The following is a 27,079-nucleotide window of genomic DNA, read 5'->3' as shown; positions in this document are numbered from 1 at the left end:
GCAGCATGTCTTGTGCTTTTCTAATTGGTCAGCAGCAGCAGCATATGTCCACATGCTAAACTCAGTATGGCTGCGTCCGAAAACTGGAAAATGCTGCCTTCGGGGCTGTATACGGAGACAGGATGAAAATAAGGTGCTTTTTAAACTGTTCTGGGACCAGTTTCCTAAATAGTTTCATTCATTCAAAAACGCTGTCAGTTAAGGCATTAACTGATAAGGCAGCAAGTCATGCGTTGAAATTGAAAGGGGACAGACACTGTCAAGCTCCAAAAATGACAAAAGCACCATAAAAGTTTCATAACATTTGTCTGTACAGCTCGTGTGCTATATACCAAATCTTGGTTTAATGCTATATGGTGTTGTTTTGGAGCTCAATCATTTTCTAATTGAGAATTTTTTCTTGTTTTGCAGTAAAAATACCTAAACATTCTTTAAAAAAGATACATTAAATAGAGAAGCAAAATGACATTGGCTTGATGATGAAATTGTGATTTTTTTTTTTTTTTTTTTTTTTTTTTACAGAAATCTAACAAAATGTAGTAATGTTTATTCTCAAACTAATAAAAAAAAATAAATAAATTGCCAGTAGGGTAAGAAAAAAAAAAGAAATGATTCAAAGGGAAAACAAGTTTATTTTTCTTACACCATTGGCAAATGTTTTAAGCATACACTCTGCTAATTTAGTTAGATTTCTGTTTAGATATTTCTGTTAGATATTTTTACTGAAATATAAGAAAGTATGAAAATATTTTTTTGTAGTGCAGCCCCAGTCCTTATTCACTTTCATTGCATAAAAATAAGCAGATTAGACATTCTTCAGACTTTTCCAGTTGTGATTTTGAATGGAAAAAAAAAATGATGACCGAATTTTATTTCTGGGTGAACTATACCAAACTTGAATTTTGAATACACAATTCCCATAAAAGCCTATTTCAGCTGCTAAGCAATGCTTGCATAAGCAGTTTGTATGCAAACATGTCTTAGAGGGATTGATGTATTGATGCCCCAATGTATTATCACCACACTGCAGTTTTATTCTTGTCATCTCTCAAAGCCTAGAGTCATAGCGTCACCTGATCTCTTGCCTGCTCTAAAAATCAGACTATAAGCTGATAAGTCTCTTGTGAAGGTGCCTTTGAATGGATGCAGGAGTAAGAAATACACTGCAGTACCTTGTTGCACAAAGGCCCCATAGACAATCCATATGGCACTGTGCAGCGAGTTAGACATGGACGAAGCTGGATGGGTTCCTGGTGGATTCTGGGATCGGAGTATCTGCATCCGTGTGAGCAGGAAGATCAAAACGCCCACCACAGGGATGGCAGCTGCGATACAGGCCCACACAGCCAGGTCAAACGGGGCGAACAGTGAGAAGATGTTGATCTTTTCCTCTGGTTTGCGGTATAGGATCCCCACAGAGTAGTCCATGTAGCGCTTGCTGAAGTCCACCACGTTCTCTCGCTCTGGTGTGATGGTGATGGCGGACACCGCCAGATCTGCTCTCTGCAAAGACAGGAAGTTAGCCAGAATATTTCGTATGAATTATCTATAGGGGCTCATTTGTTTGACACACATGAAAATGAGGCTGTGAGAAATATATAAACAGCCTGTTCAATGTGTTGCTCTGTTGTGTACCCTGATGTTGATCATTTAGCCAAAACATTTGAAAATATGACTTTGCAAAACATTGCCAGTGGATAAAATGTCTGGAAACCATGGGTTGTAAAAATAGAATTGAATGGATTGTTTTGAATCTTTTTAAGAGATAGAATCATCATTTTGTTGTAACATGGATTTTTCAGAAATATATTGAAGATGTATCCACTATAGTGGACAGAAAGTGTTTAAGTGTTTAAATTCATGTAAAATATATTATAAGATTAACAAACAGAACAGTCCTAAACTATTAAAAACTATGAATACAGTATTTAATTGTCATGTTTTACAACAAATATTACTTAAAAAAAAAAATAAAATAAATAAAAAAGGTCCTTAAAAGGTATTCAGTGTTATACTATAGTATACAACACACTATATTCTGTGCTATGGTTGTATAAGCCTCGAATATTGAACTGCGAGGAAACTTTTTATACATGCACATATTTAGAAGAAAAGAGTAATTAAGTATATAGAGGAAATGTTACTGTACATAAAGAGTAAAGCAATAATAAAGTATTATACGATTTGTTGTCAACAATTAAAAACTGATGCATTGTATCCAATTTAGTGGACACATGGTTAATCGCAATTGGCTACTTAAGTAAAATCAATATTTGAAAAATATAGCAATAGAGAGGAAAAGTCGGATCTGGATGTAAAAATCCAATAATTTTTTAATGATAACTTATACATTTTTAAAGACATAACTACTGTGAGCTCCGAGGTTGTTAATTGATGGTATATGCTTCTGTTAAAGCCATAAGATTACCAACTTTTTTACCCAAATTTTAAAAAACAGTCATGTTTAATAGCAAAATTCCTGGTGAAGAACTACACTACCCATGATGCTCAAGAGAAAGATCCACCAATCAGAGAATGGCAGCGAACAAAGTGCACCAAAAGAGCTCTGATATTATTGCCACTCCCATATTCTCCCTCATTCTTCTTCAAGGACTCTCATTTTGAAGTTTCCCCCCCCCCGGACTCCATTTCCCAGGATTCACTGCCCTAATCACTTCTATCAGTTCTTCATCATCTGCACCTGACTTCTATTCCCTCATTAGTTTCTCAGTCCTTGAAGTGTTTCATTATGAGGTGTTATGTTGAGCTTAGTTTGAATGTTAAAGATTTAGTGTTTGTCCCACTCCAACGTTTACTATTGTTGAGCCTTTTCTCTGTTTCCACTCCAGCGATTGTTCCACTCCTGCGATTGTCCTACTCCAAAGTTTGTAATTAAAAGATTAAAAGGAATCTACTCCTGTGCCTCCTCTCTTCCTTTTCAAGACACCCACGTTACACTACTTATATATTTGCAAATATTTGAATATTCTGCAATAAAATGAAACAAAATTGTTTCTATATGTATTTTATGTTTCCATCATTGGGTTGGTTGATTTGACTCATAGTTAAGAACTCTTTTATGAAGGATTTTATGAAAAGCCTATGGAAAAATAAATGGGAAAAATACTTCTGGAACAAAGATGGCTGAAAAAGTGGGCATGCACTGATTCACTCTATTATGTTTCTTGGATGCTACTTTGTGCCATCAATTTTGTTTTACATGGTGGGGCATTTTTTATTGAAGGACTGGACAGATATACAAGAGGTTCTCAGCACATCTGACCATTTGTCAGTCATTTTGTTTTTCATTGGTTGTAGTTGGACTTACCTACTTCCACAAGGCTGCAACATCACATTATGTAGTGACCACTGTGCATGAAAGGGATATATTTAGGATATTTAGTCAACACAACTATTAATTTACAGCATAACATGCTGTTCAATTAGTAAATTAATTGCTTGATTAATGCTTTTTAATGAATCAGTCAAACTGATTAGCTGAAATAGACTGAATCGATCATAGAAGTCATCGATCTGATCTGAATCATGGACTGAATCAGTCAGTCAGCTCATTTCCTTAGTACAGTGGTTCCCAACCCTGTTCCTGGAGGCCCCCCAACACTAAAATTTTTGGATGTCTCCCTAATCTGACACACCTGATTCAAATCATCAGCTTGTTATTGGAGACTCCAAGACCTGAATTGGATGTGTCAGAAAAGGGAGGTGAAAATGTGCAGTGTTGGGGGCCTCCAGGAACAGGGTTGGAAACCACTGCTTTGGTGAATCAACTCATATAACTCCCTCAATGAAAGCAATGTTAAGAATGAAAATTTGATTAGTGAAACTTAAAACAATGAATAAAATAATTTTTCATAGTTAATCGCGATTAATCGCAAATTTTGAAAGTGCTGTAATTTGACTCTTTATACTTATTTTCCTGTCAAAATGCATTTAGTTCCTCCTTAGAAAAGAAAACAATATGTAACATTATGTAATGTTCATTAACATTCACCAAACGAAGCATCCCACAGTACAAAGATAGAAATGCACTAAAATAGCACCAATTTAAGTAACATTAAACTTGTCCCAAAGTCTAAGTGGGAGGTTGACTAATTGAAAGCACTAGTCCTTACATAGATTGCATTTTCATTGCAATGTACATTAAATATCATAAACCCTCATCCTCAACAATATTAATCAGCAGACAGACTGTGGCTTTTCGCTTTCCTACAGCAATCGTGAATCTGCATTTACATGATTTGTGACGCTTTGAACTCCACATGAAAAGCGCTGCAGAGAACGTCTTCTTTTGCTTTTTGTGCCGGCACACATAATGATACTTAATCTGAAATTGTAAGATGTAAGTGCAAAGCACCACCCAGGAAATGCTGATGCTTCACTCTAGAGGGTCATGTGAATGTGGCTTAACACAAGTCCAGTAGTGGCTCATGACTACAGATATAGGTGAGGCAGATTTTTATTTTTTTACATTATTCAACTCGTTCAACTCATTATTCACACACATATGTGCTGACACAATATGTGGTGTCCTTGCATTTTTCCACCACAAAGCGGCACCCTTCCATAATAATGTTGATTCTAATATTCTAAACAAGAACGCTTTCAGCTAATAACTTAAAAATAGGATAAAAACATATACTAGGCCTGCTTTTAAATACATATGTCAGCATTTTGAACAAATTTATGGGCAAACAAATTACATTAATGGCAGTTTATAGTATGGATCTATGTTTTCAAGAAGATGAATATTTAGACTGGACTCTGCCCACCTGCCAAAATAGACCAGCCACACCTGCACAAGTTCCATCTGGGTTTGTTTTGTAAGAGGTCCTTTCTCCATCACTTGATCACTGACACAAAATAGCTGTTGTGTATGTGTTTGTGGTGTGTATGTCACTGAATGACCCTGGATACATCGCAAAGATTCCCCCTTATTCTAACCAGTGTTCAAAATTCACACGGAGCTGAATGAAATGTCAGAATCAAATTTCAAATAGGTAAGTGCATTAATAGAGTAAAAAAAATAAAAAATAATAATTAATCGCATGCGTTAACAAGTTAATTTCGACAACTCTAATACAATTTTTTATTTTTTATTTTATTAATTCACATAACAATATTTTGACCTTCTGAAAGGTCAATGCCATTGTTTAATTCACTTGCCTTGTTGATGAGCTCCCCGATCATTCCATTCCAAGAGCCATTGGACAGCTGAGAACCATATTTGCTGTCTGCCACCTGATAGATATCGTACTTGAATCCGAGGATCTTGGCCAAGGCGTCCAGCACATCAATTGAGAAGCCCTTATATCTCTTGGGCTGTCCGAGGATATTCTCTGCCACCATCACAAACGGATCCTCCTTTAAAGGGGAATATTGACTATCAACCTTTCCAGACACATTTCAAACAGCCTAGCTGATAGTAAAACTTGTTTCAAGATTTTGTAGGGCACACTGGGGAACCTCTCTGTAGTAGAAGATTACTGCACATGGCCCAAGAGAGCCATTAAATTGAGATCATAAGGAACATAAAAAAATATATATCAAGCACATCAGAAGCGGAATAAATAGTTCCCTGTCTGTCACTCACTTGACGTTGTGTCGATGTAGTGACACTTGGGGTTCGCTCTTGAGAGCCCCAATCACCTTTGCTTTATTCAGAAAAGGCCAATGAAAATTGATGAGTGGAATTTGCATGCCACTCTCCGCTCCGGACATACGGGTATAAAAGGAGATGGCGTGCACCACTCATTCAGACTTTTTCTTCGGAGCCGAGTGCATGTGTTTTCATCCCATCACCTTACTTTCTGCTACTGGAATTACAGTGCATATCAGCGGTCACCTTTGCACGGTCAAGTGTTGTGCTTCCCCTGGGCGCTTCGGCGGCAGAGTCCACAGGTGTTAAAAGAGTATATTCAGAAGAGTATATTTTCTCTAAAAGAGCTTGCGCAAACGATTGGTGTCTTTTTAAAGATGTCCTTTTGCCTTTGTGCTGCTGGGTGTGGCCGTTATCTCTCCCCACCAGATGGCCACGAAATCTGTCTCGAGTGCCTGGGTCGCCAGCATGCCGAGACAGCTTTTGTGGAGGGGTCATGTTCTCACTGTGAGAACATGCCCATGAGAACGTTGCGGTCGCGGCTCTCTTCCTTCTTCGTGAGGCTATGTCTAACAGACATATGCAGAGCAGTGGGTTGGGCTACACCCAATACATTTGCTAGGTTCTACAACCTGCGCATAAAACCGGTTTCGACCCAAGTGTTACGGGGTAACAACAGGTAGGCCGGGCAGCCGGTTGGGTGTATCACTTGCATTTGCGCCTTTCCCCTTTTAAGGTGATAATGTATGCTATCTTGTCCACAACAGTTCCCCACAACTGGTGGACACTAGAAGCCTCTTTAATTCCTTAAACACTATTTGGTAACGAACTCGGCGGAGGAGTAACACCGCCAGACCCAGTACTCGTGGTATGCCCCTTTTCAGGTGAGCCCATGTACTTGGGCTCAGTGCTCCATACATGGCATTTCGTATAGGAACTCCTAGTGTCACTACATCGACACAATGCCGAGTGAGTGACAGACAGGGAACGTCTTGGTTACTGATGTAACCTCTGTTATCTGATGGAGGCAATGAGACGTTGTGTCCCTCCTGCCGTGATGCTGAACTGACCGCTGACATGGCTGGGACTCTCTCTCGGCTCCTCAGCACAAATCTGAATGAGTGGTGCACACCATCTCCTTTTATTACTGTATGTCCGGGGCAGAGAGTGGAATGCAAATTACACTTGCCAATTTTCATTGGCCTTTTCTGAATAAAGCAAAGGTGATTGTGGCTCTCAAGAGCGAACCCCTAGTGTCACTACATCGACACAACATCTTGTTACCTCCATCAGGGAACAGAGGTTACATAAGTAACCAAGACGTTTTGTGCTTTCCCACACATTGTTAGAATGTTTATAACAGGCATAAGACAAGAATATTGCAAAATTGCATCAATTATGAAGAATGGAGAACAATCTCAATACGAATCAAGGGGTAAATTACTACAGTAACACTTTAGATTAATGTTCTCTTTGTTAAGGGTTTATAAAGGGGTTCATTATTGATTAATGATTAATTTACAAATGCATTATAAACCATTTAAGGTGGGTATAACAAAATGCATAAAAAGGGTGACTTGAAATTGACCAAATGGTGAGCTTTTTTACCTGACATGTTATAAATGCTTAATAAAACTTATTCAACACTAGTAACTTATGACAATGTGCCTGTAAAATGGACTCATATGAATGATTTATTCAGATGTTGCCAACATTAGAAACCTGTATACACAAAGTTCAGTATAGTTTATTGATCATCAGGCTTTATTATATGATTTATGCTGTGAATTTGCTTGAAGGCCTGAAAAATGTTTTTGCAGATGACTTTAGGTAACTAGGACTAAGTAAAACCATTCTTTTGACATTAATGTGACAAGGAAAGTGACAGCACAAGTGAGTCAAGACATTGCAGTCATGAATATTAACACAATGGCATAATCCCTCATTTTAATCTCACTATAATACTAATGTTTTGTTGCTGCATTGTGACAAAAACAATGTTTTTCATTAATATAAGTATGAATAAGTGTATTTATTAAGCATTTATAATATGAGAGGTAAAATGGCTCACCATTTGGCAAGTATTGCATTATTCATTTTGTTATAACCATATCAGTGATTTATAATGCATTTGTAAATAATTTATTTGTCATTAATAAACCCCATTATAAACCCTTAACAAAGGGAACATTAATGTAAAGTGTTGCAATGACAACTTTAAAATTATGCAGTACTATTATTAACTCACAAAATAGTAGCCAACCAAAACTGACATCATTAAAGGAATAGTTCACTGAAAAAAGATTAATCCTGTCATCTTTTACAAACCATATTGTTTTAAACTAATATGGAATCAAAAAGGACAAAACAGCTCCATAAAAATGTTCATGTGGTTTGTAAGCTTTCTGTGAGGAACAGACCCATACTGTCAAAAATTGGGGAACAGGACTCAGTCACAGACAGGATTGGGGCAAACAAAATGAATCTTTATTGCAAAAAGACAAAAATAAAGGCCGCTAACAACACAGGCAGGACAGACAGAATGGATAATCCACAACATAGAAAATCAAAGGGTAAATCCGCAAGCAAAAACAACGACAGAGAACTGACAAACACAGACAGAACAGACAGAATATAAAGAAAAGGAGAAAAAAATAGAAGGGAAAACAAGGACAGCAGGTGAAACTAATACAGGAATAATAGGGTAATGAACGGGGAGGGGCCAAGACAGAACAGGGAAACACATGAGAAACCAAAACAAATTAAAAAGTAAGTGAAAAAACACAACCAAAGACTAAAATGGAATGACAGGATCCTACAGTACCACTAAAGTGTAAAATAAAAAGCAAACAGAGGTGGCAGGATCTTGACACATATTTGAGACCACCATCGTAGGGCTAAAATTTCACTAGTGCTTCAATACAATAAAATTTGGCATGCCACACTGGCACATGAACATTCTGCTAAACATCTCCTTTTGAGCTCCTCAGAAAAGTAAATAAAACATTCAGGTTAATTTTTGTGTGAACTATTCCTTTAAATATCCACACATTTACACATCAACGTCCATACCCACAATACAGCTCTGGAAAAAATTAAGAGACCACTCCAAATGTTCAGTTTCTCTGGATTTACTATTTAGAGGTATGTGTTTGAGTAAAATGAACATTTTTGTTTTATTCTATAAACTACTGACAACATTTCTCCCAAATTCCAAATAAATATATTGTCATTTAGAGCATTTATTTGCAGAAAATGACAACTGGTCAAAATAACAAAGATGCAGTGTTTTCAGACCTCCAATAATACAAAGAAAACAAGTTCATATTCATTTTTAAACAACACAATACTAATGTTTTAACTTAAGAAGAGTTCAGAAATCAATATTTGGTGGAACAATTTCAATCACAGCTTTCATGCATCATGGCATGCTCTATACCAGTCTTTCACATTGCTGTTGGGTGATTTTATGCCACTCCTGGTGCAAAAATTCAAGCAGGATTTCAACAGACACTGGAATGGAATGGCTGCTATACATGTGGAGATGCTGATTTAAGAAACATTAGGAGTGGTCTCTTAGTTTTTCCCAGAGCTGTATTATAAAAAGTTGAAATGAGAAAAGTAAGTATTACCAACAACGTGACTACTTTGACAGTAACTCCCTGCATGCCATTCTCAATACGACTTTCTTTTAGACTGCCATTGAGCCCATGAACAGAATCCCACATGGCCAACTGCAAAATAAACAAACAGAAAACATACAGATCACATTTAGTCAACACAGTTTAATCACAGTCACATGCTGTATTGTAAATCTGTGTTCATGGCTGCTGATTTAGATTGTGTGGTAAGTGTGTTGTTTTATTAACCACTTTAGGTTAGGGTGCAAAAAGTCAACATTAAATGGCATTCAAAACCCACTTTACTTAAATAATGTGATGTATTTCAGAGTAAAACAGAATATTCACAGAGAAAAAAAAAATATATAAATGTAGGACAGGACTTGACTAGAGTTTTACTATCATGTTCCATCAGGAATTGACTGAATGGTAAAAAGTGGGTGAGTCAGAGCTGAATGTGAGTTTGCAGTAGATTCCCCTCCTGAAACACTGCCTGAACACACTTTTGAAGAGGCTTTTTGAAGAGGACGTGGAGGCTGAGAGTCAAGTTCACCTACCAGAGCATCTCCAGTGGCAACGCTTCTTTTTCAAATCTATCTTGTTTTGCTATTAGGGTCATTCCATGTCAACTCAACCATAGATCCCCTGCTCAAAATTTAGTTTTTTATATTTTTTTTCTCTGGTGAAAGAAATATGTAAATGATGATCAAAGCCAAAATATTAAATGATCAATATTTACTGAGTAATCCATTATTTTGTAGAGGGGGGCTGATGATTTGGAACAAAATTAAAGGTCAAATTATGTATTTCGACCTTTATTTTGTTGGACAAGAAAATTTAGCTTCATACCATGTAACCCACATCTGGTTTTCAACCACTGAAAGCGTAACATTTAACAAATTATGCATGGAGCCAAATAAAGAGCCCCATATCTCTGGGATTTAACCATATAAAGCCTTTCAAAAGAGAATGTAAAAGGATATTAAGATATTCTGCCTTGTGTCTCAATCAGTTCCCTAGCTCCCAATGTCATGAATCAGTATACCGTGAACACAAATTATGACCTAATCACCTGCGACACGATAACAAGCTTGTGCGTTTAAACGCAGTTGTTATTAATCAGCAACATAGCTATATAATTGACACTGCATTTTCATGTTAGATGTTCAAACATATAGTGTTATTATGAAGATACGTAACTGACATAAATAAAGAAATACAAATATAAAGGAATGTATTTTTAACTTTCTTTTAACAACACTAATATATTTAATAGATGATTTCCCTTTCATGGTCACTATGGATGAAAGACATTAACAACAAATTAAACAACATCTATATTAGAAAATTAGAAAATAAGGCTTTGACTTTATTGTTTTACACTTGAGCTCGTCCTCTAAGGACTTGAAAGACTTCAGAAGACATGACAACGTTTTCAGTAAGGGAACATGGTGAGCAACGATGCTCCCTGGTTTTTACAGTCCATTCGGGGAGTTTTTAGGGAGAGAAAGTTTCCGTGCACTGGAACCATTTTGCGATTGAGACAGCCCTAATGGCCCAATGGCCGACTCCCTGATCAGTGCCCTGACTAGTAAACTAGAGAGCTGATTGAGACGTACCCCTGGAGTTACAGGCATTCCAATTTTGCAAAAACAACACAAAAGATTACATTTTTGGACTCACACCATTGGCATATAATGCAGAAAAGGGGTGCTTAACTGATTTTAACAATATACTCAAAAAATAAAAATGCTCAATACATGTAATAAAATGAAGGAAAACTTTTCTGCACAATTAAATACAAAATTTTCAACAAAAAATAATTTGAATGAATTTGATCAAGTAATCCGTGTATCATTCGTTCATTTCATACTCAATTAGGAATTCAAAATCAAAGAAACAAAAAATTACATGTTATTTCATTATTCGTTTACAAAATTAATATTAAAAAACAAATAATGACTTGTTTTTCGTAATTTCGATTTAATGCTCAAGTTAAAAATAGGAAATTGGAAATATAGCCATGGGACACTGTGCATTTTAATTATTTGATTTCACGAATTTATGGCTTGAATATTTGATTCACACATATGAGTGGACTTGAAACACCCTTTCTTCTGGTTGGTCAACCTGCACCGTCATCTTCCTCAATGCTGTGAGACAGAATAAAAGTTCCCTGCTGTTTAATTGTTCCGATGAATTCGTCTCAGTTAATATTAAATTCTTTACCATTTATTCTCCAAAACTCGCCACGTGTATTGCAGCTGAGCTATCTCTCTCATCAAGTATCCAGATTTATCAGACAGCCCTACACATAAAACTGCTGTCTTTGTTTTAAATGAGATGACAAAAATAACCATACGTTCATAAGACTATTGAAGTATATGCCTACATTGTAAAGACATGTTTAAGTGCAGGGTAAAGTTATTTTTAGGTTCAATATTCATTAGATATTCGCCTATCGTGTAAGTGACAGTCTGAAAACTCCACCTACAACTAAAATGTCACTGGCGTCAGAGCAGTCATTTATTTGACTATAGACTTGCATGTTCTATCATAAAAAATAAATATAAAAAAAAATTATTTAAAAAATAAAACAAATAAACAAACAAACAAGAAACATTTCAGAGCTGTGCATATGAATGTGCAGTATTCACTTATATTATAAAAAAAAAAAATCACTAAAATTAAGGAAAACATTATTTTCACATTCCAAAAGTTGTAGTAACTTCCCAGTGGGCTGACAGACTGACCACTAGAGGTCACCATATATTTTTATTGTCTATCCCTTGTCTTGTGTTTAATTATAGGTTTTGTAGTTTTTTTTCCATGTCTTTGTTCATTGGTTCTTGTGTTCATTAGTGTCAGGTGTCCCTTGTTTGCTAGACTCTGTGTATTTAATCCCTGTGTTTTCCTCTATTCATTGTCAGTTCTTGTCCGTACTAGGCTGTAATGGTTTGTTCAGTTCTTATGTTTCTATTGTCTTGGTTCTTGATTTGTTTTTTTCCATTAAAAGTAGCTGCGTTTAAATCCTGCTCTCTTGCCTCATCTCTCCTCAAACATTACAGAAGAACTGACCTCTTCACATGGATCTAACGGCTTTAGAGCTTCTGTCTCTCTGGCAGGGGACAGACTTCACAGAATACACAGAGATTTTCTGCACCTTGGCAAGCTGTGTTAATTGGTGAGACATTGCGCTGAAGGACATTTATAGATTTGGACTCAACGAGCCTGTGAAATCCTGTAAGGGAAAATGTGAGCCTCAAAGCATAGTCAATGAATTCAACCAAGGAATGTTCACATTTGCCTCATGGCAAACAGGATTTCAGGGAACTGGACAGGCTCGTCGACAGCTTCAGGGAACTGGAAAGGCTCATCGACAGCCTCAGGGAACTGGAGAGGCTCGTCGACAGCCTCAGGGAACTGGAGAGGCTCATCGACAGCCTCAGGGAACTGGACAGGCTGGTCGACAGCCTTAGGGAACTGGACAGGCTCGTCGACAGCCCTAGGGAACTGGATAGGCTCGTCGACAGCCTTAGGGAACTGGACAGGCTTGTCGACAGCCTCCGTGACTGGGAGTGCTGGCAGCAACTGGGGAACGGCCTCCGTGTCCAGGAGTGCTGGCAGCAACTGGGGAACGGCCTCCATGGCTGTGAGCGCTGGCAGTGGCCGGGGAATGACCTCCATGGCTGTGAGCTCTGGCAGTGGAAAGGGGAACGACCTCCATGGCCGTAAGTGCAGGCAGCAGCAGGGAAGCGACCTCTGTGGGCGGGAGAGCAGGCAGTGGCAGGGGAATGACCTCCATGTCCGGGAGCACTGGCAGTGACTGGGGAACAGCCTTCGTGGCCGAGAGCACTGGCAGTGACTTGGGAATGTCCTCCGTGGCTGTGAATGCAGGCAGTGACTGGAGAGCAGGAGCCCTTCTCCTTCTCTTCCGGTCGGCAGGGAGCACTGCTGTGGGAATGGCCTCTGTGGCTGAGGAGACTGGCACTGGGATGGATGAGGCTTCAGGCGCTGGCTCTGGGACAGTTGAGGCTTCAGGCACTGGCTCTGGGACGGTCGAGGCTTCAGGCACTGGCTCTGGGACGGTCGAGGCTTCAGGCGCTGGCTCTGGGACTGACGAGGCTTCAGGCGCTGGCTCTGGGACTGACGAGGCTTCAGGTACTGGCTCTGGGACTGACGAGGCTTCAGGCACTGGCTCTGGGACTGACGAGGCTTCAGGCACTGGCTCTGGGACTGATGAGGCTTCAGGCACTGGTTCTGGGACTGACGAGGCTTCAGGTGCTGGCTCTGGGATGGACAAGTCTTCAGGCGCTGGCTCTGGGATGGACAAGGCCTCCGGTCGCTGGCTCTGGGACGGACAAGGCTTCAGGCGCTGGCTCTGAGAAAGACGAGGCTTCAGGTGCTGGCTCTGGGACAGACAAGGCTTCAGGAACTGGCTCGTTGACCGTGCAGGCGTGGGCGCTGGCTCGTTGACCATGGTAGGCATGGGCGATGACTCGTTGACCATGGCAGGCATGGGTGCTGGCTCGTTGACCGTGGCAAGTGTGGGCGCTGGCAGCGGCATGGGGTCACTGTCATACCCCACAGTGTAAGGGAAAATGTGAGCCTCAAAGCATAGTCAGTGAATTCAACCAAGGAAAGTTCACATCTGCCTCATGGCAGACAGGATTTCAGGGAACTGGACAGGCTCGTCGACAGCCTCAGGGAAAAGTTCCAAGGTCCAGTTCCCTGAGGCTGTCAACGAGCCTGTCCAATTCCCTGTAGTCATCGAGTCTGTCCAGTCCCCTGAGACCGTTGATGATCCTGTCCAGTCCCCAGCAGCTGTCGATCAGTCTGTTGCTCAGTCCATTGGCCAACACCTGTCAGACACCAGCTACCAGTCTATTTCTCAGCCCAGAAACCAGCACCCGTGAGACACTTGCAACCAGTCTGTCAAGCTCTGTGAGGCCCCTGCCCAGTCTGACCAGCTCTCCGAGTCCCCTGAGTCTCTGCCTCTTGCGGCCTCATCCCTCGAGTCTTCCATGGCTCCACTCCTTGAGTTTCCCATGGCTCTGCCCCTTGAATCCTTAGCTTCCCTGGCCTCTGAGCCCTCTGAGTTCCCAGAAGCCTTGCTCCCTAGTGCTATGCTTCCCTTTTCCATGCTTCCCAGTCCCTTGTTTCCCAGTACTATGCTCTCTAACTTTGTACCTTGCACCCTAGTGCCTTGCTTTCTGAGTACCCTAGTGCCTTGCTCTCTGTCTCTCCTAGTGCCTTTCTTTCTGACTCTCCTAGTGCCTTGATTTCTGAGTCCCCTAGTGCCTTGCTCTCTGAGTCCCCTAGTGCCTTGCTCTTTGAGCCCCCGGCTGCTCTGAACTCTTTGAGTCCCCAGCTGCCCTGAACTGTTTCAGTCCCCAGCTGCTCTGAACTCTGAGCCCTCTGAGTCCCCAGCAGCTCTGACCTCTGAGCCCTTGCCTCCTGTAGCTCCATCTCCTGAGACTCCTGTGGTTCCACCTCCTGCGGCTCCACCCCCTGAGCCTCATCCTCCTGCCGCTCCTCCTCCTGAGCCTCCTGTGGCTCTGCCCTTGAGACTCCATTCCCTGAGACTCCTTCAGTTCCACTCCCTAAGCCTCCGCCTCCTGCAGCTCATTGTCCATACTAGGCTGTAATGGTTTGTTCAGTTCTTATGTTTCTAGTGTCTTGGTTCTTGATTTGTTTTTTCCATTAATAGAAGATGTGTTTAGATCCTGCTCTCTTGCCTCATCTCTCCTCAGACATTACAGTCTTAGATAGAAATTTGTCAAAATCGTAATTTTTATTACAATGAGGAAACTTCATTTATACCATTTCCATTTTTTTATTTGTCAAAAACGTGTTGTTGTACGTGTAAAAAGCTGTAAGCTTGTAGTCTCAGCAATAAAGTATGACATCTTGCCAGTGAGTTTTAAGTCAAGCTTTCCAACAAGGTATGCAGGGTCCTTAACATCCAACACACAAACCACAATGACGGTGACACTCATCATATTTTAAAAAATAGATGCACTCACATGACACAAAACCCAAACAAACAATAAACACAACACCACTAGTGCAAATACTGCAATAAAAAGCAAATATTAAGACATTAATTCACAGTTTTTACTCATGTTGCGGTGCATTCTGGGAGCCTGACACCACATGTACATCTGGTTATGGCCAATGAAAATTATTTAAGTTGTCCCAATGCAAATGGATTAAGCGACCTTCCATTTTACAAATTTAAACTGATTGCACACAATGAAATTAAGTTCTGACAAAAAAAATCCAAGAATTGTGTTACATTAGCTATTTTATTTTTCTTAATTCAACAAGGAGCAAATATTCATTCTTTGAGTATACACCTACCCACAGTGTCTCTGAGTAAAAATAAAATAATGATGCTGCCACCTTTCTAAATTTATTTATTTATTGCCTTTAGTTTTGCTCCAAATTATAGGCAAAAATTTAAATTTTTACCCCCTCTATAAATTAATGGATTACTCCGTAAATATTGATCCATGGCAAGGACTGACAAAAAAGACTGCTGATGGCCTTGTTGGAAAGCCAGTGTGAGAGGGATTCGGGCCATTGGCTAGAACTGTCACTTGCCCTTTCAGGCCATTGCTACGTTTGTATTCTTAGTGCAAGCAGTCAACAAGTGAGAGAGCACAAAAATTCAATGGAGCAAACACAGTCTTCTAACAGAGCATGCAGAGATGAGCGAGCACACAAGAGCATTCATACAGACAAGCACGAGCACTGAGCACTATCCTTGCTACGTTCCAACAGTAAAACAAAAGGCAGCCTTTTCTCTCATTTTTATGAAGTGCTGGATGAAGCGTAATTAATTTTTGTTAAACCCCGGTTATACATGTGGCTGGATATCATGAGCTGCTCAGTATCAAATATTTAAGTATACATTTAACAACTAAGTAATGTTTCAAAACTTAAACATTTATTTGACATGCTAATGGTGTTTTATATGAAAAAAAAAAAAAAGCTAAATCACTATGGCTATTAATATTTTTTTGAGCTGTTCAGCTGCAGGGTGAAGCTGACTATTTGAAGTCTGTTCAGCAGGATCCTAATCATCTAATCTATATATGAAAGGCAACAGAGGTGTTTTTGTTACATTTATATTGACAAACTGTTTTTCATATTTGTGCATTTTAAAATAAGCTTAAAATATTGATTTTGAGTTTACGGTTACAATTTTAATTCAGATTCATGAACCGATTCATTCAGACTTGGACTCGACTCGGCCTGTTATGGACTAAGTCTTGAGTCTGACTTGGCCCCTTTTGGCCTCTGACTCAACTTGGACTTGATTGTTTAAAGACTCTGACTTGACTTGGACTCGACTAAGGTGGACTTGAACCCAACACTATATACCAGTAAGACTCGTCTATCTCAACGTGATATAAGCAAAAAAATAAAAATACCAAAAAATTGTGCAAAGACCTAGACACCCTGGCAACTATAGCAAAAATTCATGAAATGTCACTTTACCAACCAGAGCATCTTTGCACAACAGCGTGACAACAATGCTCCAAACATTTCCTGCTTTAATGGAGGTGTGCCGAATTCCCAAGTTTATCAAGATATCCTACAGGATAATGTCAGTGTGGCTGTGCACCAACTGAATCTCAGTAGAAGTTGGGTGATGCAGCAGGACAATGACCATAAACATTGAAGTAAATCTACTACAGAATGGCTTAAAAAAAAAAAAAGAATGACCTCAAGAGAGCCATTCACACCAGACATCCTAAGAATATGGCTGAGCTGAAGCAGTTCTGTAAGGATGAATGGTCCAAAATTCCTTTTGAACGTTGTGAAGGTCTAATACTCAGCTACAGGAGAAGCTTGGTTGAGGTTATTGCTGCCAAAGGAGGATTGACCAGCTATTGAATCCAAGGGTTCACTTACTTTTTCCACAGCACTGTGAATGTTTAATTGGATGTTTTCAATAACGATATGAAAGATTATAATTGTTTGGGTGTTGTTTGTCTATACTTGTGACATGTGAAGAAGATGAGATCACATTTTATGACCAATTAATCCAAAAAACAAAAACAAAAACAGCTAATTCCACATACTTTTTCTTGCCACTGTATAGATACAAAAAATAATTAGTTAGCTTCAGATTTTTTTTTTTTTTAAAGGCATGATGATAAAAAGCCATGATGGTCCTTAGCCTTGAGCCATATCAATTCATATTTTGTCTTTCAACACTTTCTGTAATGTGGTTGATTTGACATTAAATAACCCATTATTGCTGTATCTTTATTACATTAACATTACAGTAATGACATTAAATTACTGAAAATGTAACTGTTGTCAAAATTTCAGAAAGGCTGCATTACCTACAACAGTAGTTGCCCACATAGCTATTTGACTATTGGTGATGCCAGCTGCAAAGAAAAAGTCGTTTCAGATAAAATATGACAAAGGCAAAGTTTTTTTTTTTTTTTTTTTTTTGCTTTTGCAACAACATTCACTGATGAATTGTAACACATCAAGACCAGGAACGTGTAGTTAAACCGGATCAATTTTATTATCATGTTGACTTTAACATAGTTCTTGAGCACTGTTGTTGATGGTTCCATACTTAATTTATTATATTTGGCCACAAAACAATGAATAATGTTTTTATCCTTTCAAAGAAGGAACCCAACATAAGCAGCAGAAGGCCTATAGGGAACAGTGACAGCCCACTCAATAACATGTGAGTCTGCTGTCTCTATATTATATGAAGGAAGGCTATATACAAATATCCAGCTGCCTTGAGTGGGAGGATGAAATGTGAATTATTAAAATGAAATTCCATTAGATTCAAATTAAAACACTAAAACGGCTCACATATAAAAATGTATTTACGCAATCCACATCGACAATGTAAATTCTCAGTTTTCAGTACCAATGAAACTATATTTAATGACCTGATTTTTAATATTAATCTCATTAATCATTAATTTACTCAAAGAAACAGGTGATAATGAGGTTTAATCACATCATTTAACAACCGAGAACTTGGCACATTTCAGTGTGATTCACTTGTGGTGTAAAATGTCTTCCTTTTAGGTGTTTGTGTTAGCTGTAAACACATCTAATTTGTTTTACTCAAGTGAAGTGGGTGAAAACCACTGAATGTAATAAGTATTTAGAAAAGGAAAATTTGCATACATGCATAAAGCAGAAGTGCATGCACTTTTCGAGTACAGTATGTTCCCTTCATTCCTATTCCATGAGGAAGAGTAGCACACTGGTTTGGTTCCAGGCGGTGGCACTGGATCAAATTAAAATGCATCTGACACTCAGCAGTCAGCACGCTGTGCCGTCACTCACCTCCAGCCCCAGAATCCCATTTTTCATACGCAGAATTGTTTAGTCAACCCCTGAATGATGCCTTAGCCGTAAGGGATTTCTTCATTATACACAAACAGCCCAACAACGGTGGCACTGGGGGAATGCTTGAAATGCTGAATAATTGATCAGATTCCTCATATCCTGAGTGAGCGGCAGGTAAAACAGGCACAGAGGGAAATTAATGACAAATTAAACCTCTGTAAGTGTGTTTTTGTGCTGGCTGGTGCTCTCTGTGTGAACATTTGCTCTAAACAGAAACAAATCTACAAAATAAAGTGGATAACAGCCACAGCCAGTATATCGTCTGCTTTATTCGGTTTCATAACTTCAGAGTAGTTTGATGACAGTGGAGACTGCTCTTGATTTTAAGTCTGAACACTGTCACATGCTGAAACTGCGACTACTGTTATTATTTTTTAAATGAATCATTGGAGAATGTAATGTATTGTGGTATGGCTTACTGAGATAGCCTAATAAAATCTTTTGGAGCTGTTAAAAACACATGTCCTTTCAGGTTTCAATCACCTTTTCGCTGATTCTCACGAAACTAAGAAAAGATCCTGGTCCCAGTCTCCAAATTTAAAAGAAACAAACTAGAAATGATGTTTAGCATGTAGAAAATGAAGCCTGTTTTTACATTGTGACACTGTTTTCATGATAATTACCCCCCATTCTTATTACTGTAGTGCAACAGCAATATGAACAAAATGTATATGTATATTTACAGTACATTTTAAAGTATTTATACATCATAGTAGTTCTCTCTTGGTACTGTCTTTCATTTTTGGTAATTAAAAATAATAATAATTGTGCAACAGCATCTTTTTACTGTAATACAGCAAATAAAAAAATATTGTTATGGTAATGAGAATCATATTTGCAAACAATGTGAATAGTAAAAGTAAAACATCAGAACACATTATGGTAATGAGTACTGAGGGGGTAAAATGTGGGTAACTGTCATAAAAGTAATGTCACAATGCAAATAAACCTTAATAGGATTAATAGGCTTTTATTTTATTTTTTGCAAATTAATATAGATTAGAATTTGAATGCAGCTCAGTTCAGAAGATTCAGCTTTCTAAGCCCTCATGGAGAGAATAACCAGATAATTTTACATTCACTATAGAAATTGTGGGTGAGAAACAGATCGGTATTTAAGTCCATTTTTACTATAAATTCTCCTCCCTGCCTAGTAGGTGGCGATATGCACAAAGAAAGCAAATCGCCAAAAACAAAAGAAGAAGAATGTGAAAGTGGAGATTTATAGTAAAAACTGATTTAAATATTGATCTGTTTCTCACTTCTGAAGACATGGATTTAACCACTTATACTTATTGATTACTTTTATGCTGCCTTTATGTGCTTTTTGAGCTTGAGAGTTCTGGCCACCATTCACTTGTATTGTATGGACCTACAGAGCTGAAATATTCTTCTAAAAATCTTTGTTTACGTTCTTCAGAAGAAAGAAAGTAAATGATGAGATAATTTTCATTTTTGGATGAACTATCCCTTTAGGACATTTTCTCATTACTGTAATGAAGGTGAAATTGTAAATAACTCTAAGCTATAGAAAGTCAATTTTTTTTTCAAATTGTTTATTATGTTTCCAGGTGTTGGTTATTCATGTTGTTGAGACATTACAGACATTAGATGATTTTCTGTGAAGCTGAATAAATAATTCTGATTCAAAGTAATGTCCAGCATCATCCAATCACTGCCAACCAAGTTAAAATAAAATGATACATTATAAATTCTGAATCTATGTACTGATTATCATTGTCCCATGTCTGTCAAACATGTTGAGTGATCCAAACATCATCTGCAGCCTGAAACTGAACTTTTGATCTGATTTTTGGAGTGAACGCACTTAACTGCATAGAGAACTATAGGATGCTCCCTTGCTTCACTATTTAGTGAATGACTTAACCTCCAGTGTGCTGTCTGTCTGCACTGGTCTCAGAACAGTTCAAAATGCACTTTATTTTCATCCTAACTCCATATAAAGCTTCTGAAATCAACATTTTTCAGCTTTTGGATGAACCCATTTATTCTCAATGTGAAAATGTACAGTAAATATATAGGAATGCATTCACTAATGTTAATGAACAGAATTGTATTGTACAGTGATAACAAAATTAAACATAACAAAATGTATATTAAAAATAAAGTAAAAGACCCACAGATGTGTTAGATTTGAAAGGTATTCAAAATAACGAACATGTTTTTTCTACTTCTGAGGAAATGCGGTGCCAGTGTCCACATTATTTAGCAGCGCGCTGACACGCCAAAAATTAACAGATTTTTTAATGTGCCATATCAAACGAAACTAGAGACTCTACTCTTTACAACCAAACAGGTTTCAATGTAAAAATATTTCTTACCAGAGGCACTTTTGTTGACGCTGCATCTGTACGAGCACTTCAAGGAAATCGACGGCGTGCTGTTAACCCTTTAAATGACACTCTAGAGTCTTGTGAACAGTATTCAGTCACTTTTTATTCATTTAAATTATACGTTGCATATAGCGAATCCAAAATAGCGAGTCCTCGCATGAGGCCACGGGGTCGCACAAGGATATAGACAGCTGAACTGAACACAACAGAATGCCGGGATCTCGAGACGAGTTTTTCAAAGTTTCAAACTGCATTTAACTTGACACATCATCCTAAAAACACAACATTTATGACCAGATTCACTGAAAAATAGTGAGACATGATGCAACCAAACTGAAATGAGCATGAGTACATGAGACCAACAAATACAATTTGCCAACAGAATTAGACCAATAATAGGGTTATGTTCAATGATGTGGAAATTAAACAAACTATATTTTGACTTTTAAAGACACTTTTCGTATTGTCTAAATGCTTAACTTGTCTGCTCCCACAATTTATGTATATTATGTAATGTATTTGAATTATCTGATTTATTATATTTATTATATATTATATTATATTTATAATTATTTTAATGATTATGTACTAAATTATCTTTATTTAGGGGCCTTTCTCTGTATATATTGATATATGCAATTAATTACGATTAATTCGATTAATTATTGGGCACAACAGATAATTAATTCGATAAAAAACTGAATCGATTGACAGCCCTAGTATTAAATTAAAATGGAAAAATATAATAATTTTTACTAGTGGCCTGAGACGTTTGCACCCTACTGTACACGAACAGCTAACAGTAAGTAAATCGTCTGTATAAATAAACTGAACAAAGATCACTGAACTCTTCTGGCCCCACATATAAACCTCAGACCGAAAATACATCAGCTGTGTTAAACAATAGTGTCTGTCTGTGTCTGTCACAGCTCTGATTAGAGTACTGATATTAAAGAGTGTGGAGCAGCATGAGCTGCCCACCGATTCATCAAACACTGTCAGATTTGTGCACTTCCTGCCAAACTTTTCTCTCAGATGACAAAATAAATGGATGACATGATGGATGACCATCTAATCCAAGGGCTCAAGAGACTTAACAAACAGAAACATATCCTTCATCTTCTCTTTAATGTCTTATCAGTCCTGACCCTCAAACTACAGGAACATTTATCTGTTTGCTGTGTCCACACTAACTACAGGATAACAGGTTTTTAAATAATAAATGTTTGGATAAAGGTGGTTTATTGCTAATCCTTGTTGTATAAAATGGGAAGTTGAAATTCTAGACAATGACTGAGACAGACTAAGAGGGCTAAATTTAGTCAGCTCATTGGACAGGCCATCTATCTTGTCATTTTTTATATGCCGAGCCTGTGTTTTGTTTTATGCTTTATAAGGCTGTCAAATAAAAATTTGAAATTCACATTTTCATCGATTTTAAGATAAAAATGTACATTCGAATGCTTAAATGAACATTAAAATTTTAGATGTTTGTCAAGCACATTCTTGGGCTAAAACGGACAAAGTGCAATGAATGAAACAACGCAGGTGTCTTGAGATGCGTTTTAAACAAAGTTTAAAAAATGCATAGTCCCTGCACGAAACACGGCACAAAAGACAAAGACGTCCGTTTAGTGCATGCTTACATAGAAAAAGACGTACACGTTCGGAGTGAATGGCCCCCAGAGGTGTAGGTATTTTTCAGTTGTGTCTTGACTATGCCTTGGCTTGCTCTTATTAACGTCTCGCTGCATAAACATTAGGTATGTACAGTACATACAACTGTATTTAATAAAAAACTACCGGCACAGGTATTATGAAGCTTGAGTCTGTGGTAGTACTATGGGGTGTAGGATAATGTGCAACACTAAGTTAACCTAGAATCATCTATTGAAGCATTTATTTTCTTGTTTTACTTGAGAATATGAACTGGCTTAATCTTTTGAATTTATCATTTTACGCACATTTGATAAAAAAATGGACATGTTCTTTGCGATAAACAATTGCTATGACACGGTGCTGATTGGTTTATTTTGAACTGTTGTGCACTCTTGTAGACATAAGTACAACGTTGATTTAAAAATCTGATTTCTTGTAGATTTGACTCCCTATCTGAAATAATGTCTTCAAAATTTGAATATAAATACAATTTTGGTAATATTTAAATGAAAACTTAGGAAGTAGTTTCTCAGCATTGTTGACGGCCCTAAAGGTTGAAATTCAAAGCTAAAACAAGTAATCATTTATGATGCATGTGGCTAGAGTCTTTTCTATATTTGATATTTTTGCTTATTGACATTAAGCTTGAAATCATCTATAATCAGAAGCTATGCAATCATATTCATATATTCACATTTATGTCCTCAGTTTTATATCATCACTGTATTACTATCATTATATTCATGCTTGATGCCTTATGTATCCAAAATACATGTGTGAGACATGTATTTTGTTACCCTTTTGATCTGTTGGTTACTCTTTTGACCTCATGAGGCTTCAGAGCTGGAAAGAGAGAGCATAGTTTATGACTTTTATTGTTCTGTAGACATAGTACAGACATAGACCTAGTACACAACAGGATATGTTTCGAGACACCTGTCGTTTGCATAAATACATGTACGAGTGGTTCTGTAGTCAATCTTTCCACTCAAACCGCAGTTTTCACACTTCTATAAGTCATAACCGACTGATCTGACACTTAGGGTTATTACATGATTGTGCAGAACTTTCTGTACCTAAAAAGGAAATGCCTGCTGACACAGTCTCAAGAGGGTATAGAGACCTTAACGAATATCTGGGTGTCAGACTAACACCTCAGTTCTCTATTCCGTTGGCATCTGATCTCCAACTTTGAGGCCTCATCTCAACTCATCTCTTTTTCCATTTACTTAGTTCATTAGACAAAGACAAGACTTTGTGTTGTTAGGTTTATTCCAGGACTTAGTCCTTGGATATACCCTTAAGATATATCTACTTAACATTTATAATTAAACATTTATTTTCTGTATTATCGCATTTATTCTCAGTATTCATTATTTCATTTTTATTCATTTATATATTTTTACAAATTAATGTTGTTATTCCTTCTGCAAATCATCTGATTTATTGAAGTTATTTCCATCTGCTGGATCTCACTGCATCAATTTATTTAACACAGAAGCTATGGGAAGGAAAAGTTTAACATTTTATAAAACACTGTGATTTACTCACACATGACTAGTTACAAGTAAAATAACTTTTTTGGCTTCGCTATATGCAACGTATAATTTAAATGAATTTAAACCAACTGATCTCTGTTCAGAAGAATATGGGCTGTCAGTAAATGGTTAAACTTTCGAAGCACGAAGTCATGTGACAAAACAACATGGCGTTGATCGCAGAGGAGTTTGTGTTTGGTTGAAACGGCAACAAAACTACATCACTCAAAAGATTAGAGTCTCTAAATTAATCCGATCAGCCATTGTTTAAATTTGAGCAATTTATCATGAAACGGCACGCTGTTAAACACAGTGACCACATTTGTGGTCTGTATGCTCAGTTTCAGTTAAAATGTCCTATATTTACTGTGCATTATCACATTGAGAATTAATGGATACATCCAAAAATTGGAAAATGTTGCTTTCAGAGGCTTTATATGGAGTTAGGATGAAAATAAGGTGCATTTCAAACTTTTCTGAGACCAGTGCAGACAGACAGCACACTGGAGCTTGAGTCATTCACTAAATAGGGAGCAAGGGATCATCCTATAGCTCTCTAAGTACATTCAAAACAAACTTCCTATTTAAAGTTCAGTTTCAGGCTGCAGATGATGTTTGGATCACTCAACATGTTTGACAGACATGGGTACATAATCAGTACATAGTACATAGATTCAGAATTTATAATGTATCATTTTATTTTAACATGGTTGGCAGCGATTGGATGATGCTGGTCATTACTTTGAATCAGGATTAATTATACTAATTTCTGATGTTATGTCTGTAATGTCTCAAAAACATGAATAACCAACACTCCTGGAAACATAATAAACAGTTTGATTAAAAAAAAATAAATAAAATAAAATATATATATATATATATATACAGGTGCATCTCAATAAATTAGAATGTCGTGGAAAAGTTCATTTATTTCAGTAATTCAACTCAAATTGTGAAACTCGTGTATTAAATAAATTCAGTGCACACAGACTGAAGTAGTTTAAGTCTTTGGTTCTTTTAATTGTGATGATTTTGGCTCACATTTAACAAAAACCCACCAATTCACTATCTCAAAAAATTAGAATACATCATAAGACCAATAAAAAAAACATTTTTAGTGAATTGTTGGCCTTCTGGAAAGTATGTTCATTTACTGTATATGTACTCAATACTTGGTAGGGGCTCCTTTTGCTTTAATTACTGCCTCAATTCGGCGTGGCATGGAGGTGATCAGTTTGTGGCACTGCTGAGGTGGTATGGAAGCCCAGGTTTCTTTGACAGTGGCCTTCAGCTCATCTGCATTTTTTGGTCTCTTGTTTCTCATTTTCCTCTTGACAATACCCCATAGATTCTCTATGGGGTTCAGGTCTGGTGAGTTTGCTGGCCAGTCAAGCACACCAACACCATGGTCATTTAACCAACTTTTGGTGCTTTTGGCAGTGTGGGCAGGTGCCAAATCCTGCTGGAAAATGAAATCAGCATCTTTAAAAAGCTGGTCAGCAGAAGGAAGCATGAAGTGCTCCAAAATGTCTTGGTAAACGGGTGCAGTGACTTTGGTTTTCAAAAAACACAATGGACCAACACCAGCAGATGACATTGCACCCCAAATCATCACAGACTGTGGAAACTTAACACTGGACTTCAAGCAACTTGGGCTATGAGCTTCTCCACCCTTCCTCCAGACTCTAGGACCTTGGTTTCCAAATGAAATACAAAACTTGCTCTCATCTGAAAAGAGGACTTTGGACCACTGGGCAACAGTCCAGTTCTTCTTCTTCTTCTTCTTCTAAGACGCCTCTGATGTTGTCTGTGGTTCAGGAGTGGCTTAACAAGAGGAATACGACAACTGTAGCCAAATTTCTTGACACGTCTGTGTGTGGTGGCTCTTGATGCCTTGACCCCAGCCTCAGTCCATTCCTTGTGAAGTTCACCCAAATTCTTGAATCGATTTTGCTTGACAATCCTCATAAGGCTGTGGTTCTCTCAGTTGGTTGTGCATCTTTTTCTTCCACACTTTTTCCTTCCACTCAACTTTCTGTTAACATGCTTGGATACAGCACTCTGTGAACAGCCAGCTTCTTTGGCAAAGAATGTTTGTGGCTTACCCTCATTGTGAAGGGTGTCAATGATTGTCTTCTGGACAACTGTCAGATCAGCAGTCTTCCCCATGATTGTGTAGCCTAGTGAACCAAACTGAGAGACCATTTTGAAGGCTCAGGAAACCTTTGCAGGTGTTTTGAGTTGATTAGCTGATTGGCATGACACCATATTCTAATTTTTTGAGATAGTGAATTGGTGGGTTTTTGTTAAATGTGAGCCAAAATCATCACAATTAAAAGAACCAAAGGCTTAAACTACTTCAGTCTGTGTGCATTGAATTTATTTAATACACGAGTTTCACAATTTGAGTTGAATTACTGAAATAAATGAACTTTTCCACGACATTCTAATTTATTGAGATGCACCTGTATATAGCTTGGTATTATTTAAAATTTCACAACTTAGTCCCACTGTCCACACACACACACACACACACACACACACACACACACACACATATATATATATATATATATATATATATATATATATATATATATATATATATATATATATAATTCTTTTTTTTTTTCACATTTCTTAGAGGCTACTAGTTCTAAAGGTATAAAAAGGGAATGAATGCACACCGCAGTCACACTCGGGTCTCAGGAGTTTAAAGGTCCACAAAGTCATTTTTATAGTATTTTTGAAAAATAGGTTTAAAATGACGTACACACATGAGATGAAGTATCAGGATGGAACAAAATGCAGAGGTCTCTATACATGTTTGTGATAGTTGTGACTATTTTTTAACTTCACACAACATCTTAAAAACACAACACTTGT

At 37.8% G+C, this 27,079-nt stretch overlaps 1 protein-coding gene across 3 annotated transcripts in view; it reads right to left on the bottom strand.

Annotated features, from left to right (window-relative positions):
* Positions 1 to 27,079, bottom strand: part of grid1b (glutamate receptor, ionotropic, delta 1b) — a 763,190-nt gene that overhangs the window by 70,118 nt on the left and 665,993 nt on the right. For all 3 annotated transcript variants that reach the window (XM_051667789.1, XM_051667788.1, XM_051667790.1), the window contains exons 9-11: positions 9,250 to 9,351; positions 5,181 to 5,382; positions 1,173 to 1,499 (exon numbers count right to left, since the gene is read on the bottom strand). In XM_051667789.1, coding sequence (XP_051523749.1) covers positions 1,173 to 1,499; positions 5,181 to 5,382; positions 9,250 to 9,351 — 631 coding nt within the window. The remainder of the gene's footprint in view (positions 1 to 1,172; positions 1,500 to 5,180; positions 5,383 to 9,249; positions 9,352 to 27,079) is intronic.

Source organism: Myxocyprinus asiaticus, chromosome 32 (assembly GCF_019703515.2).
Source record: "Myxocyprinus asiaticus isolate MX2 ecotype Aquarium Trade chromosome 32, UBuf_Myxa_2, whole genome shotgun sequence".
NCBI classification, from domain to species: Eukaryota; Metazoa; Chordata; class Actinopteri; order Cypriniformes; family Catostomidae; genus Myxocyprinus; species Myxocyprinus asiaticus.
The sequence above is the reverse complement of the archived record's forward strand: the minus strand, read 5'-3'. Positions and strand labels throughout refer to the sequence as shown.